We start from the raw sequence: 15,470 nt of genomic DNA, 5'->3' as shown, positions 1-15,470 counted from the left end.
TGTCTTATTTATTATTATTTGTTTATTTTTTAAGTTAGAACTTGTTGTACCCCTTTTTCCACTTATTGTATCCCGCCTAAGTTTTTCCTGATTCCTGGAGCTTTTCGACCGTGCTCATCACAAATAGGAAATTAATTTCATATGAGAACCGCTCTGTATTCTTGAAATCAATGTTGGTTATTGTTGCGACAGTTGTGGTCAGCGCGAACCTCTCGTTTCTTAAAGGCAGAACCTTTTCTGCTACCATTTTCTTCGTATCGGCCACTTTAGGCAGTCTAGGCGAAACAATTTAGCGATCTTTGTTGTTCTACGAGAACTATTACCGGGATCCTAGATCACTTTTCACTAGTCGATGGTAGGTATGAGAATCGGCTTGCAGCGAAGCTTTTCCTAAACTTTTGCACTTTTTATTCAAAAGAGTAATGTGGTTGAAGGCCTCCATAGGAATTTCAGTACGTACCACGGTTTAAAGAAAATTGAGACTTTTTGCCTCGCACAATATTACCAGTTCCCTAAGCAGAGATAAAATAATTTGAAGTGGTAAACCTCCTAAACTAAAAATGACCAGAATATAATAAATTTGAATTGAAAGAAAGAGAATTCAGTTCCATAGTATTCTCGTAAACGTTTTAAATTCAAATGGTTGCGAATGTTTCTTTTTTTCATTTGAGTCTGTTTGAGACCGAAATGCACATTTCGGAGCTCCGCTTTTTGCGTGGAGCATTATTATATCTGCTATATATGAATATTCAGAATTATTGCTGATGTAATTAATCTATGCTGATATTATTTTGTTCATTCATTCATTAACATGAAAAAATGCGCTTAAAAAAACGAAAAAAAAACCCAGTTGAAACCAAACCTAGGGGTTTGCTCGACTTTCCCAATAATTTTCATATAAGTAGCATTCGAAATTTACTAGTTCTAGTGATTTTTAATGTATATATACATTTATTTGTTGACTTATTTATATTAGTAGTTTATGGAGCGGTTTAAAATGTGTTCGCAAGTGAAACCTCCCCTAAATCCCTGTTAGGCATTCCCAATTCCTGATAGTACCGCTTTTGTTGTTACGAGAGCGATAAAGAGCGTATCATAACAAACAAGTCACTGTCATAACAATCGGTGCTTACTAATGGGATGTTGTAAATCGTCGGAGCTGATTGACGTGGATGTTTCACTCCCTCCACAAACTAGCAAAGGTATGTGTGGTGTATCGGGCCCATCTCAAATAGATTTGTTCATAAGAGGATAATTATAATGGAAATGAAATCATCGTCACTTTTTTCCCCATACCATTCAGTGTTATTCGTTTCATTTCATCCATGTTAAAGGCATCACCCCACGAATCTGAGGTGGTACGGATTTCAGGTGGAGTATTCGTATACGGGATAGTAGATTATGGAGAGGGATGTGATTCCATCCATTTCTTTCTAGTCCCCGTAAAAAAAACGGCCCGGAAGATGCGGCGCGCGCACAAGGCTGGCGCGGTCCAATCGAACTCCTAAAAAATAGAAAATAGTGCGCCGGAACGCTCGAAGCCGTGTCTTCCGGGCCGTTTTCTACGGCAATTAGGAAGAAATGAACGGAATCACCCTTCTCTCAATAATCTACAATCCCGTAAACGAATACTCCACCAGAAATCCGTAACACCCCAGATTCGTGGAGTGATGCCTAATTCAGTGCAATGACAGTTCGTTGCGGGACCTAGCCACTCTTCGAACAAGTGTATCCACTTTCACTCTTGTTGAATATCTATATATTTATCTTTATATGTATACTTACCCGAGTACCCGGTTAACCGAGATCTAACTAATAGAAGTCGGAAAAGGAGGAGAAGCTGCCTACTCGTACAACCCCTGCCGCGTTGCAGATTGCCTTCGTTGTATTACTCGTAACATGTTGCATCGTTGGAAGAACGGGATACACACGACTTTTTTCTGGACTACTAGAGGAGATCGAGGTCACGCGGATCACGCAAGGCGAAAACACGTTTGGAAGGATACGTATGACGTAGAAGATTGGGGATTTCATGTACATTGTGTACATCATACAGCTTGCTTCTATACATAAATCTATACACTCGTTTAGAAATTATGAGTGCCAGAAGTCACTGCAGGACCTCTGTGCACATGAGTTAGGATAACCGTACGAACGCTGCGCAGGATCCACCAAAAGACAGTTTCCAGAAGGTAGGAGCTATGTAGTCAGGTCAAAACGACATGAAATTCGTTGCAGTTGTGCAAGCGGTTGCACTGGAAGCGGTGCGATGGAGCGTGGCAGCTACAAGCGATCCGGGACTTTTGCTGGGGCCACTTGTAGCTGCTGCTGTTCGCGATGGTCCTTCCTCGATCCAAACAGCGAGCTGCACCGCTCCGCTTCGAGCGCAGCCGCTTGCGCAGCTGCACCGAGCTTCAAGTCGTCTTGACCCGACTATCTGACCTTTTAGATGTTGCTGCGTTCTACCAGTGCAAGCAGTGCGGACGTTACGCGAACACTCATTCACGAATGCAGCACGTTCGTGTCATTGAAAAGAGGGAGAATGTCCTTCAATAATGAATCATGCTATCATCTCCACAACTATTTCGTCGCGCTGAAGGAAGCCTCGATTTGCGTTCCAAATAGCAAATGATGTAATGTGTTTGGTTGTAAAGTGATATACCTACCCGACCCATCGTCCTCGTTCTCGAAAAGAACGTTCTATCTGTTGATAACACACTCAACACGGCCATAGATAACCACAATTTTCTCATTTTGCGGAGAACAAATATTAGAACCGGTCTTGACAAATAGCCAAACTTTTCCGAGCGTGGAGAACGCGTCAGACGGTTACACGTGACTGACGGAAACAAAGAAACCACAATCGGACTGAAATGATCATGACGAAATAATCGAGCCGAAATAATCTTGGCATGAGGTGGGGGAGAGTCACCGGCTTGGCAAAACGTTAGGGATAGCCACTTTTGATCAGAACCTAGCTGTCACTACATCGGTAACCCCTCACTTATGCTGTATTAAAGAATCACCCCACGAATCTGAGGTGGTACGGATCCCAGGTGGAGTATTCGTATACGGGACCGTAGATTATGGAGAGAAGGGTGATTCCGTCCATTTCTTCCTAGGCGCGTGCGCAAGGCAGGCGCTCCAGTCGAACTCCTTGTAGAAAATAGTGCGCCAGAACACGCGAAGCCGTATACATAAGTATACGTCCCATACTACGTCCCGTATACGAATACTCTACCTGAAATCCGTACCACCTCAGATTCGTGGACTGATGCCTTTAAAGGCGGGATACCACGTAACTAACGTACGTGTTGGGATCTCTGGAGGAAAAGATAAGCTCTCGGGTATGGATCACTAGTATGATCACGCGCAATCCTCGTAGTGACAAACGGCGTGGGAAACGGTTTCTTGTACGTATTTTCCTACGAGACACCCACCAACATGCCCCTGTTGTTGCACGCACCGCATCTGCGAGCGAGCGTGCTGAAATCGGTGAGTTTCACTCAGCAGCCTATTCAAGTAAAAGCAGTGAATAGCTGCTGAGGAGACTGGAGCCGGCACGAGTGTGGTACGTGCTACCGTGCCTCGTAGGAAAGAACGATCTGTAAGGCCGTTCTTCACGCCGTTTTTCAGGTGGAATGAGGGGATTGAGCGGGATCACACTCAGAATCGTAACCTACACCCGACACCGCCGACTGTTCAAATTCGTAAGACATCGTTAATCTCCAACTCGACTATATCGAAGTTGCTCGGAATAGTAATGTTTTAATGGATGGGCTGTTAGCGTATGAGCGTACGTTTTCCGTGAATATGTTTTGTTAAGGACATCTTTGTATGATGTATAGTGTAGAACTAAGCTGTAAAACAAAATCTGGTTTGTACTGTTTTTTGATTTCCGTTGTGAATGGAGTAGAAACCTAGATCAATAAATGCTACGCTGTAACTTTCGGACCATAGTTATGCTCTAGTCAAGCAGGAATTTTTCCAAGAACTTATTGGACATGTCGTTTTTTTTTGCTTTGCTGGTCCTACCCAGATAACCTGTGTGTTTTGACTCCGTGCTCTTTCATGTTCATGCACAACAACGCTCAAGAACGTCCCTTTTCCTTTTTTTGTTGTAAAATCAGGGTGAGGACGTCGCAGCGTCCATGTCGCCATTAACAAATTATTGTCGTGAATGTTGGAAATATATGGCACTCGATAAGCGCATTGGCGTAAACAATGTTTACAGCTTGCGGCGAAACCATGTAAGAGTACCTACATTCGCCAGATAACAACCATTGAGAGATTTATTAGCTGCATATTTGACAAACGAAACTACACTGGACGTCGATTCTTTGTGTGGTACTTGAATAACAATGATTTCGTATGTACTTTTCGTTCTAAAGAGACGTAATATGAAGTTATTGTCATTGGTTTCGGATTTATTGTTTGTGGTGTGTCTTTATTTACGTGTGAAGCGTAGTATCGATTGAATATTCACCATTTTGTACGAGACAGTGTACGTGATCGTATGTTTATGTAGAAAAATTGGTTTTCTCGTGAGTACATTTTAGGATATTTGTAAATTTACTTTATTATTGATATTTATATTTCGTACTTATTTATATTTTAATGTTCTAAGATTAGGCTAAGATCTCGATCTAAGCATCTGGGTAACTGAGTTTGATATCCAGCACAGAGGTTCCGGGATAGTTAGATTAGCGGTGGGGCAGAATTGTTCTTGTTTTGTTGTGTGGATCGGGTGTCCGCTCTGCTCCATCGCCAAACCTACTCGCCAATTCTGATGTGATTCTGCCACTTCAGATCTCGTATCCAATGAAATTTTTCCAGTTGGATAAACGGAGAAAAGTGTTGCTTGAAGGGGACACTTAGTGGCGCCCTTATTTCCACTTTGCATTTACTTTTTTCTCTTAGTAATTTGAATTAAAGATTTGTCCGCGGAAATACGTCTCCACTCGTTTTAGCACCGCAAATATTTCTGCAACAAACGGGTAGGTCCCGCAGCAAATTGCCGTTGCACCGAACTAAGTAATATTGGATAGCACGATCGAAAAATGAAGTCACCGATTTTTTTTTTGTTTCCATTGGATTTATACTCCCAAAGGTAAGTGTAAGTATTGGATAAGTGTAGTATTGGATACGGAGTCAGCAAGGCATTGCTCCCTACCCCTATTTTCTCTCGTCTGCACCTGTTTGTTCGATTAGCAATGTTGTGTTGATGCACTTAGAAATATTAAATTACAAATTTAATGAAATTCCTATTCAAATTCAAATGCGGACGCTTTTATCACTATCTCCGTGTTGCTTGGATTTGGGATTCATTCTCTTTAGTTTTTATTTGCTCATTTTTTTTTGTTTTATATGTTTATATTTATTTGATTCTGATTTTTATATTTATTTCTTAGCATTGGACTCCCTTCCCTTACGCCTCAATTGGGGCCTATCTAAAGTGGATCGTCTAGGTTGAGGTGAAACGATCCACGTTTTCATTTTAGCCTCTATCTTTCTATTTTCTGACCTTTTATATTGTGACTCTGTTGCCATGCAAACGCTGGCCATTATTCCGTGACCACACCAATTCCCCGTCTGCTCTGTCATGGTTTGAGAATCTCTCCAGGGAATTTTCTGTAATTTTGTTAAGAGTACCTAAATCACTTTTCAAATCTCCTACTTCGGCCGCGTTGCTGGGAACTACATGTGATCTCTAATTCTGTAGCGTTTCTACCAACACTTCTGTTAGTACAGTAAAACATGTGGTCTACTTATACGTAACGACATTTTCTTTAGCCTCAGGCAAAGGAATTATTACCTTAGAAAAAAGGAAAAGCTCAAGTTGCTACGAACGCGTCGCGGATCGATCGAGTAAACATGTTTAGTGGTGCTTATGCAAACATAATACACATTCAATATTTTTCATCGCATTGTTATTGGTTTTGGCAAATGTGAATATGAATGCAGAGGAGGTGCCTTTCTATGCTGTCCTTGAACCTTATTTTAATTATGTGTTTAGATATATGTTTGATAGATGCCTTCGACGTATTCCTACCTGATATTGACCATAGATCGACATCGGAATGAATTTAGGGCAATGAGAATGGGGCTTCCACTGTCCAGCACCCACAGCGGTTCTGCCCAGAACCGGCGACACAAATCACTCTCGCGAAACATGATCACGTTATGCTCGAGAACCCCTCGTAAATCTCATGCTCCGGTCCTGTGTCCTGTGACGAAGTTCGAGTATCTCTGGAAGCCTCATTCCACGCTACCATGAATTCCCCCCCTCTTGTACGACTCCACAGTCGAATTCAAGAATCTTCCGCATTGAGCGGAAGTGTAATCATGGACACTTATCTGTATTCCGTTTGGTGGCGACCCTTCAGAGGCGTTCACATTCTTCCTCTGTCTGACACGAACTTTCCCATCTCTCTGCCCTTTTCCAATCGATCGCTCGTCGCGGTGGCCATTGTAAACAGTAGTTTCGGTGCCCATAAACATTACGACTTTGGCAAACAACCATCAATAGGAGCAAATCATAACTTTGAAAAGTTCGAACAACTGAATCATTTTAAACTTGAGCTGCGTCTTGTGCTTTACATGCAGCCTATCATGAAATTGACGTAGTACGGATACCTAAGGAACAAGGCAGAGTTTGAGTGGTGGGTTTCGGAAACGATACAAAAACGAAAAGAAACGTTCCGGTCATCCTACCCTAATCGTCGAAAAGAACGGCGTGGAAGACGGCGTTCCTTCCTACGAACTCAGTAGCAAAGCGCCATCCTTCTGCACGTGCCGCGTCTACGAGTGAGCCGTCGAAGATTAATGAAATCTTCTCACCAGCCTAAGAGAACAACTGGTATCAAGTAAAACCAATGAAGAGACGGCTGGGGGGATGTGTACAGGGGTGCGCGTTCTAACGTACCTCGTAGGAACTAAAGCGGTTCCCACGCCGTTTTTTAGGACGACTAAGAGGATTGAGGGGGCGAGGGTGGGAGGCGGGCTTGTTTCCGTAATCTACATCTCAAGCTCTAAGTTTTCCTTGTGGTTTACGTAATACGTCAGTTTCTTGATACGTTGCCTTTAAGCAGAGAAGATTTTTTTGGGACCCGAACATGAACAACCACATTGTTGTCCGGAAAATCCTGGATGTATTTTTTCGAAGAGAGAGGAAAAAGATTTGTAGAAGACTGAAGTCATCTGCAAATTCTTCAATATAACCGGTCTCTATTGTTGTTATGGTCGTAGTCGTTTCTCATATGCATCACACGCCTTCCATGTCATGGCGTTACCTGGCAACTTACGAATTCTGCTCGCATTCAGCCATTTCGGCCCGAGTTCTTTTCGTCGGCCACCTCTCCAGGTAGTTCCTATGAGTTTCTGTCTGATATAGGTTGCTTACAGCATGATGTTTCACATACTTCCACACGTGCTCGGCGAAAACATTGTTCACCTTCTTGAAAAGAAAAAAGCCTTAGTGCTCATTGAGAAGTATTTCTATTTGATTTTTACTGCCATTATTTTCGCAGAAATATTCCCAGTGACTGATGAGAGCACTTTATTTTCTTATTTATTTTTCAACAGCTTCTGACCGTATATTTTCCGAATTCAGTTGTGATAGGGTTTTTTTGAAAAAAATATTCTGATCCTGTCCGGAACTTGACTAATTTCGAATGTTAAACGAGTGAAGATCCCCGCTACCACCGTTCATTGCTGCGGTTCGTGATGGTCCCACCCCGATTCCAACCATTATCTCCTCCGCACCGCTTCGAGCGCAACCGCTTACGCAACTGCACCGTGCTTCATGTCGTTTTGAATCGACTATATTCATCCTCCCAAGTACAGATACATTGGATACGGGCTCTTGTTACGTAACATGATCGTAACCCAACTACTCAATGTAACCCTATCCATCTCAGCACAGTTCCACATTATTGGGTATAACGGGAATATGTCATAGGGTTTTTCGACGTTACTTCACTAACTATTCACGAACGCAGTGCCAAACCTCTGAATCCGTACATATTGAGGATTAGGCAAATTTCGAACGGTGTCGCTATACGTGCAGTTCATAATAGCCACAGCCTGCAGTCCCAAACCTCTGAATCTGTACATGCTGAGGATTAGGCAAATTATGGCCCTGATTAGCGAATGCCTAAACTGTTCAATTTTTCAGCTTCGTTGCTCAAAACAGCACTAAAGACTGTGTAAGGAATCTTGATGTAGGACAGAGCCAGAGGAAAACTGTCAGGTTGTTCCTGACGATCTTGCGGTGTTATCCCGACGTCATAGCATGTAGAACATTAAGTGCGTTTTGGATAGGGTTTGAAAATGAGAAATAATGGATACCACGCGATCATAAACGAGTCAGCTCTGTAGTGATGGGTCGGTTTATTGGCTGCCAAGCGAGATTTTCTTTTGCTCGTCAGAATACCGGTTCAGATTATAGCTTTACACTTGAACAGTCCAACCAGCTAGGGTAAAAGCCCAGAGCCTCTTCTCTTTTATTATATACTGGGCTACTTATATATGTCTAAATTAGGATAAAGCGCGAATTTAAACGACATGAACGCAAGGACACAAGAGATAGCACTATAAGAACTTAGTTAATCAGTTACTTATCATCAATCGATTGTTGTATCACTTTTGGATTTCTCGACAAGTCCATGTTAAGACCTCGTAAGAGTTTTTTTTTTTTCTTAAGGGGATGCTTTGTTAGATTTGATCCCCTATAAGAACCTTTTCGGATTCGTAGTTGTGGTACGAAATGGTCTGCTATCATTCCATTTCCAGTTCAGTTTGAATACTTTCTAGTGATTCGCCGAGCTTTGACTAAGGCGATAACGCCGAAATGCTAGTTGTTGATTAAAAAAAAGACGACTACAATCTAGGCGGAAAAAGAAAGGTCGGAGCAACCTCGTCAAAACCTAGTGCGACTGTTTTGAATGTTCCCAAGATGCCAAATTCTGGCTAATAAATGAGAAGGCGGCAAATCTTTGCACGCAACAATTAACGAAATTCGCGTAATCACGAAATTACACGAACATGTGCCAATAATGACACTGTGCGTTTCAATGATAACCATTGGACTGGAGCAGTGAGGGAGTGGGTCCCACGCGATATTAAGCCCACTTCAGGAAAGACCGCCGACACTATGGACAGACTTCAGAAAATCCTTCAAAGAATAATTTGATGTTCTTTGTGTCCTACATGAAAGAAGAAAGAGTCGGGGGCGACTCTTGCACGCGATCGAGACAAAAGGAGGTATCACTGGCGACTGCTCGAGCAAATCGACAAACAACGGGACTCAAGGTGATCAAGGTGTTATTCCTGGAACCTTGTCCAAGAAATACCACTACCATTGTGGGAAAACGCACGTGGCAACAGTAAAGTTGTCTGTTAGTAATCCGTCCACAGTGTAAACAGAGTACAACGCAACTGCTGACCACGGTTATCTTATCATCCCTTTACGACGTCGAAGAAACTTCCCTGATTCATGTGGACAGAGTGGAGTCGGTGAATTCCATGAGTAACCTAGTAGGATCAAGCCATGTAAAGCCTGGTGCAATTGCGTAACTCGCTCCGGTCGAAATGGCAAGGTGAGGCTAGTTGTTGTGGTCGAGATGGGCTTCTCATTCGCTAGAAGAGAATTATTGCAGGGATGGGTAAGGGTCCCACCTCGATCACAGCCGCTAGCTTCACCGCGTCACATGGACGTCACTTACGCAATTACACCAGGCTCAGGCTACGGTGTACAGGTCAGTGCGCACTGTAACCTGGACCTGGTATACAAGCAGTATCACTAGTGTACAAGTGACCATAGCTGTTGCTTGCGTCGGAATAATTTTCGTTGATTTCTTATGCTGCGGTTTTCTTGGGTTCATTTCAGGAAAGTCGTCATGTTTTTTTCCTTCTTAAGACGGTACTGTTATCGTGAAGTTTCTCAGACTACCAGTATTTATGAATCATTAAGATACATTGAGGTACTACCTATAACAAAGCTATAGAAATCGCTAGGTCTTTTTTTTTTGCTTCACATGTTCGTTTCCCCTCTATGAGTGCTAGTGCTGAGAACATCAAATCTCAAATGACATAGAACTAAAACAAAGCTTAAAAGATTCCAGGGAAAGGTAGCGATTAAGTTGTTTTCGCCCGAAGCTTGCGTGAAGCAGCTACTGGAGTGAATCTGGTAAACAATTAGCTTTGAGTTCTTCGTGACGTCAGGAGGCGAGTCGCAATCAATAGCAGTTAAAAATATAATCGCCATCATCTTTATTGGTCGTTATTACCAACGACGAAGGCAAAGCATCATAGCCTTGGAAGTTTTGTGAAAAATGGAAAATCAACTGATGGAATCTTTTTCCTTTCTTTTTGCTAGCAACAATGATTTCATGTCAATGAAAGCGTTGTTTACCCTGCCACACGTCACCTTGCGGGACCCTGTAGAGCAAACATCTGCCTCTTTTTCTCAAAATAAATACATATGATGATGACTTTGTTTATATGGGAAAAGAGATGAGAGATCTAGAATCTAGAGAATCTAGAGATAGAGAGAAAAGATCTAGTCGTGCCCATATCTATTCCCATTTGGTCTAATTGGTCTCCTACCAGTAATTGGTGAGTGATTTTGGATTCTCGACGTTTTGTTGTTGTGCAAAGTAACGTAAAGTCACGCGCACCAATATTGCGCAAAATGGGCCCAAATTTTGTCTCGTTGCGCGGGATGTACGTCATTTCCTAACGGGACCGCACGAACTAGTTTCATTGCACCGTTTCAAATCATTGTATTCACGTTGACATTTTCATGGGGGTGGTTCTGTTTTTAGAACGAAGATAGTTAGGGTTATTAATCAATTGTTGCTCGGTGTTACTGTAGTTTGCGCTGACCCTACATAGCACGGTGATCTTTATCAGCATTTTCGCGACATTTGTCATCATTCCTGGGGTCTATCACAGTTGGTATAATAGTAGGTGTATTTGAGAAGAATACCTTTATAATTTATTGCTTACTTACTTAGTTATCTTCTCTTTTCTTAATAATAAGATAAAAGTTAGAAAAAATCACTCACTTCTCCTCTAACTTCTAATTTATTATCTTAAAGTCGCAGAACAGCTACAGCGCTAAGCTTCTTCATGTTGTAATTCTTATGGATCTTTTCTGTTTTGAAATGAATCTCTGGAAAATACTTGAATTCGCTGTGCTGTTCGTTTTCGTTTCGTGACGTTCCTTATCATGTTCTCAAGCTATTCAGCATCGATTGTAGGAAATAACCCTCTACTGTGGATTACTCACCAGTCTATTATGTTCTGGTGTTCTTTTCGTCGTTCAAAATCATTGTTCCATTACATGGTTTTGTTAGAAGTGTCCGCGATGAGTGTGTGCTGCCGATCAATGCTTTCGTTATTGCGATGTTGTTTACCAAGCGATTAGTCATAGGGGGGTGCGTTTCTGGACACTGTGATGCTATGTTCGGGTTTCATTCTGGCTAAGAACTATGATTCACATATATTTCACTAACCATTCTTGCATTTCACCCACTTCGCCCGTTTAAATATTTCATTTCTCGCGTGTCAAACATTTGAAGCGCATCTTTTTCAGTTCCAATGGCTGATCTACTGAAGGGAGTGAAGATCCAGAAGAAGGACGGCACCAGTGCTAACGCAGAGGATGTACTGAAGGTTGGGTTTTGTTTTGTTTTGCTTTTTTTTTTAGTTATTTTATATCTGGATATATTCTATGTCTAGTAGTTCTAGTTCATATGAAGGGGGATAAATTCTCTAAAATTGAAGGTTAGATATATGCGGTGCTTTTTCAAAACAATGTTTGTTTGATTCTAGCCACGATATTTCATTGTTCTATTGTGAATCCTGTAACAAATTACTCCCAGGAATAGTTTCTGATCTCTGAAACTGTTTTATTACACAGCGACAGATGTTGAGTTCACAATTATTGTCAACACATCAGTCAGAATAGCGGAAGAACATATTATTTCGAGTATCCCGTGGTTGTAGAGATAATTCAAATACCTAAGTGAGGTCACTATCTTGCTTTTAGTTATATAAAAGTTTGACTTAATTTTTGAATACTCGGAAAAAGTAGAAGAAAAACAAAATTGTTCTCCTACAGACTTTTAAAAGTTTTGCCATTAGGTTTTCAAGAAGAATTTTGTTCACCTCGCTTATCGGTACGTGATTGATGATTATGTTAATTTTATTTGGGAGTAATCATGATTAAGTGGTCAAGCTAGTTCAGCTTAATTGTCCCGTTTGGCAACATTTTCAGTTGCTTCTGCTCCAGTATTGAAAAATGACAATAATTTTCAGGACAAAGTTGTAGGACTTTATTTCTCTGCCCACTGGTGTCCACCTTGTCGACAATTCACTCCTGTCTTGAAGGTAAGTGTATTCATTTTGATTCTTTCTTGAATTTTATCCAAAAGTTCTGTTAGTTAACCTTGAGACATAAAGCTGCAGAAATATATGAAGTATTGATCATATAAAAGTAAAGGATAGAGTCACTGGCGTATCAATCCACTTGATATGCGCCAACGCATTTTACTGGAATTCGTAATCGTTGAGGTTTTGGAACGCGTGTTGGCCTATACAATGACTTGCGGGGGCCAGCCGATGTGTCAAGTCAGTGTTTTATCCTCCCAGACAAGTCTGGTACCAATTTATCGACCCTGGAGGGATGAAAGGCTTGGTTTGGTCTTGGGCGGTTTCGAACCATCGACATTACATTCTAATTTGACAGTTTCATAAAGTTTTGCGGTGTCTTTAACCAAATTTCTCCGACATTCAGAATAAGGAAGCTAAGGGTACGTCCCTCTAAGGCTTCCTTTGCTGAGGACGCTTCAACTGTTCGAACACACTTCCAAAGTGCATGAAGGGATGGAATTTCATCATTAAGATTCCTTCTTTTTTGGAAGGGGATTACTAGGGAGAATTGAGTGTGATGAAATGCAATTCTTCTTAGTTATTCCAAAAAAGGCGAGTGAAGCACCCCTGTTTGATCGCGTCTTCTCAGCAATGCCACCTGTAAAGAAATAGAACGCAGTCAACTCCGTCCTCGTTTAGTACCTATGATCAAACTAATATGACTCAAATAAGCAGCAAATTTTCCACTGCGGAAATATTGCAGAATCGTTGCGAATTGTCCTCATTCTGTTACCGATTTAATAGCTGCATAGCGGTCGGTAAGACAGGATCGCACAGTCCTTTTTGTAAGTTCTTGAGAAGAATTGAGCATAGACATACTGATACTCGTGCACTACCTATCAATTTTTGGAGCGACTCCAACATAGATAACTTTGTGATACGATGCATAAGTGGGAACATTAGTAGCGATAGAAGTAATTACTGTAATTGGTAAAAACTAGTAGTGGAATAAAGTTATGACATCCTAAGTTTAAAAAAGTTGTATTTTGGCTTTTATTTGTAGGACTTCTATGGTGAGTTGGAAGATGGCGAAGAGTTCGAGATCGTTTTCGTCTCTTTCGATAGAAGTGAGTCCGACTTGAAGGAATATATGGAGGAGTGCCACGGAGACTGGTACTGTATACCGTTCGGTTCACCTCAAATCCAGTAAGTGTCATTTTTCAGTTTGTTCCAGCCAGTTTTCATAAGATCTTTATTATTTCAGAGAGCTTGCCACTAAATACTCTGTCAGTGGTATTCCCGCTTTGGTTATAATTAAAGCTGATGGTACAGAAGTGACTAAAAATGGAAGGAATGATGTTCAGGTGGGTTTCTTATGTTCTTCGTTATGTTTCCCTTAGCTGCATTGTTTGTAGCTGAATGAAATAGTTCAGCATAAAAGGATATTCCGTTAGAAATCCTGAATTTTCAGAGCAAGGCGCCCAGAGCTGCACTATCAGCCTGGAAAGCCGCATAAACACCTCGCTTACTAGATTTCTGTTGTTCTATATATATGTTTTTACTTACGTGCGTCTAATTGATGTCAACTTGTACTTTTTTTTGTAATTGTACGTCGTGATTATTAAAGGGATCCTCCAAAAAGACTTTATGTGCGGTTTTTCGTTAATAAACATTAAATCTGCTGAAACAGTTCTAATGTTCGAACAGAGAAATTCTTCGGCTTGAAGAAAACGATTAATTGAAAGGCGCGTTTGACAGCGTTGTTGACATGGACATTGTTTACATTCGCTGCACTTAAGAACACTAGAATCTTGCGAACAAACCCTCTTGGTCATTTCATTGCTTTGGCACTCGTTTCCTTCTTGCTTCTTGCTATTCTTTTCAGCGGTATTGTTTAGCGCAATTATCCATGTTTATTGTTTTGAAATAAATTCTTGTGTTCGACAGAAATAACTCTGTTTATGTTCTGTATATCTGTAGACAGAATTTCTGAGAAATGATAAGGGAAAGTTGATGGCAGACACGAGTTTTGACAGAAATTCGCGAATTGTTCGTTATCTTCGATCGCCATATTCATCGTTTGCTTCAAATAACTCTGAGCAATTCAACTAAGAAAACAAATGCATTGCGATATTATTCGAACACATTAAATAAATGAGCTAAGATAATGGTGGTTCTTAAACTAAGAAAAAAGCAAGTTAGATGATGTAGATTTATTTATTTATTTATTACGCTCAAAGGCGTGCCCAGAGTAAGAGGTAAGGAATGAATACAAATAAACATTAGAAAAACCAGCAACAAGAAATGAATAGAATGATAATAAGCAGGGATAAGTAGGGATAGTAGATGGGTCCTAAATAAGGACTAAATGTATATAAAAAGTCAAAGGATTTAGGTTAACTGCGACAACATCAGCTTTGAGTAGTCCCGAGTTCGATCTTCTTTGAATCTTGGCATTGTAAAGTTGACTCGTGCGCTACTTTTTAAGCCGAACCAAGATTGTAATCGATCTTTATGCTGGCTGACGTTTCGGCGTCGTCGTTTTCTTCAGTGCCTTCGTAAAAATCAAAGACACGTGTAATGTTCTCCTTCGAGCGCCTCGTCATCGCACAAAATAGGACCTAGCAAATAGATTACTCAACGACTACATCAGAGGAGCAGATCACAGCAACGGTCATCTGGATACCCATAAAACTGGGATGTTAGCGGACCACAGGAGTTGTTGGAGTTGCGCCGATAATAGTAACTAATAGCTATGCCTCCTTGCATGTGATCCCCATAGGTCAAAACCCACGGATGTCAGAACCCGTGGAGGATACAGCTTGTTGGTCACATCGATGCATTCTTCTTTACGATTCATCGATTGAACTTTTAGCTGCTGTAAAACGATGTAATAAAACGTTTCCAATGTTTTTCGCGCAAGAACGTCTGGATCGCGTGCGAAGATTGTGACTGCTATCGTGAACGAGGTGTTGTAGTATCAGCTTTATATTTGTTTCTGGTGATTTTTATGCAAATGTGTGGGGCTTCTCGTTTCTGATCGGATGCACATACATACGATCGTTTGGGGAGCAGAGAACAGGATGAGTTGT

At 41.2% G+C, this 15,470-nt stretch overlaps 1 protein-coding gene across 3 annotated transcripts; it reads left to right on the top strand.

Moving 5' to 3' along the window:
- Positions 1 to 1,135: 1,135 nt before the first annotated feature.
- Positions 1,136 to 13,894, top strand: RB195_020604 (uncharacterized protein; the record flags this gene model as incomplete). Of its 3 annotated transcripts, none has more annotated exons than XM_064188973.1 (6): positions 1,136 to 1,202; positions 11,600 to 11,679; positions 12,325 to 12,396; positions 13,442 to 13,584; positions 13,643 to 13,742; positions 13,850 to 13,894. In XM_064188973.1, 6 exons carry the CDS (start codon positions 1,136 to 1,138, stop codon positions 13,892 to 13,894), a joined length of 507 nt encoding a protein of 168 aa, XP_064044852.1. The 3 variants fall into 3 exon arrangements, with proteins under 3 accessions (XP_064044852.1, XP_064044854.1, XP_064044853.1); XM_064188971.1 differs by lacking the exon at positions 1,136 to 1,202 and adding an exon at positions 9,662 to 9,758; XM_064188972.1 differs by lacking the exons at positions 11,600 to 11,679; positions 12,325 to 12,396; positions 13,442 to 13,584; positions 13,643 to 13,742; positions 13,850 to 13,894 and adding an exon at positions 2,239 to 2,441.
- Between the last annotated feature and the right edge of the window lie 1,576 nt (positions 13,895 to 15,470).

This window comes from Necator americanus, chromosome II (assembly GCF_031761385.1).
Source record: "Necator americanus strain Aroian chromosome II, whole genome shotgun sequence".
Lineage (NCBI taxonomy): Eukaryota > Metazoa > Nematoda > Chromadorea > Rhabditida > Ancylostomatidae > Necator > Necator americanus.
This window is presented reverse-complemented; position numbering and strand designations above follow the sequence as displayed.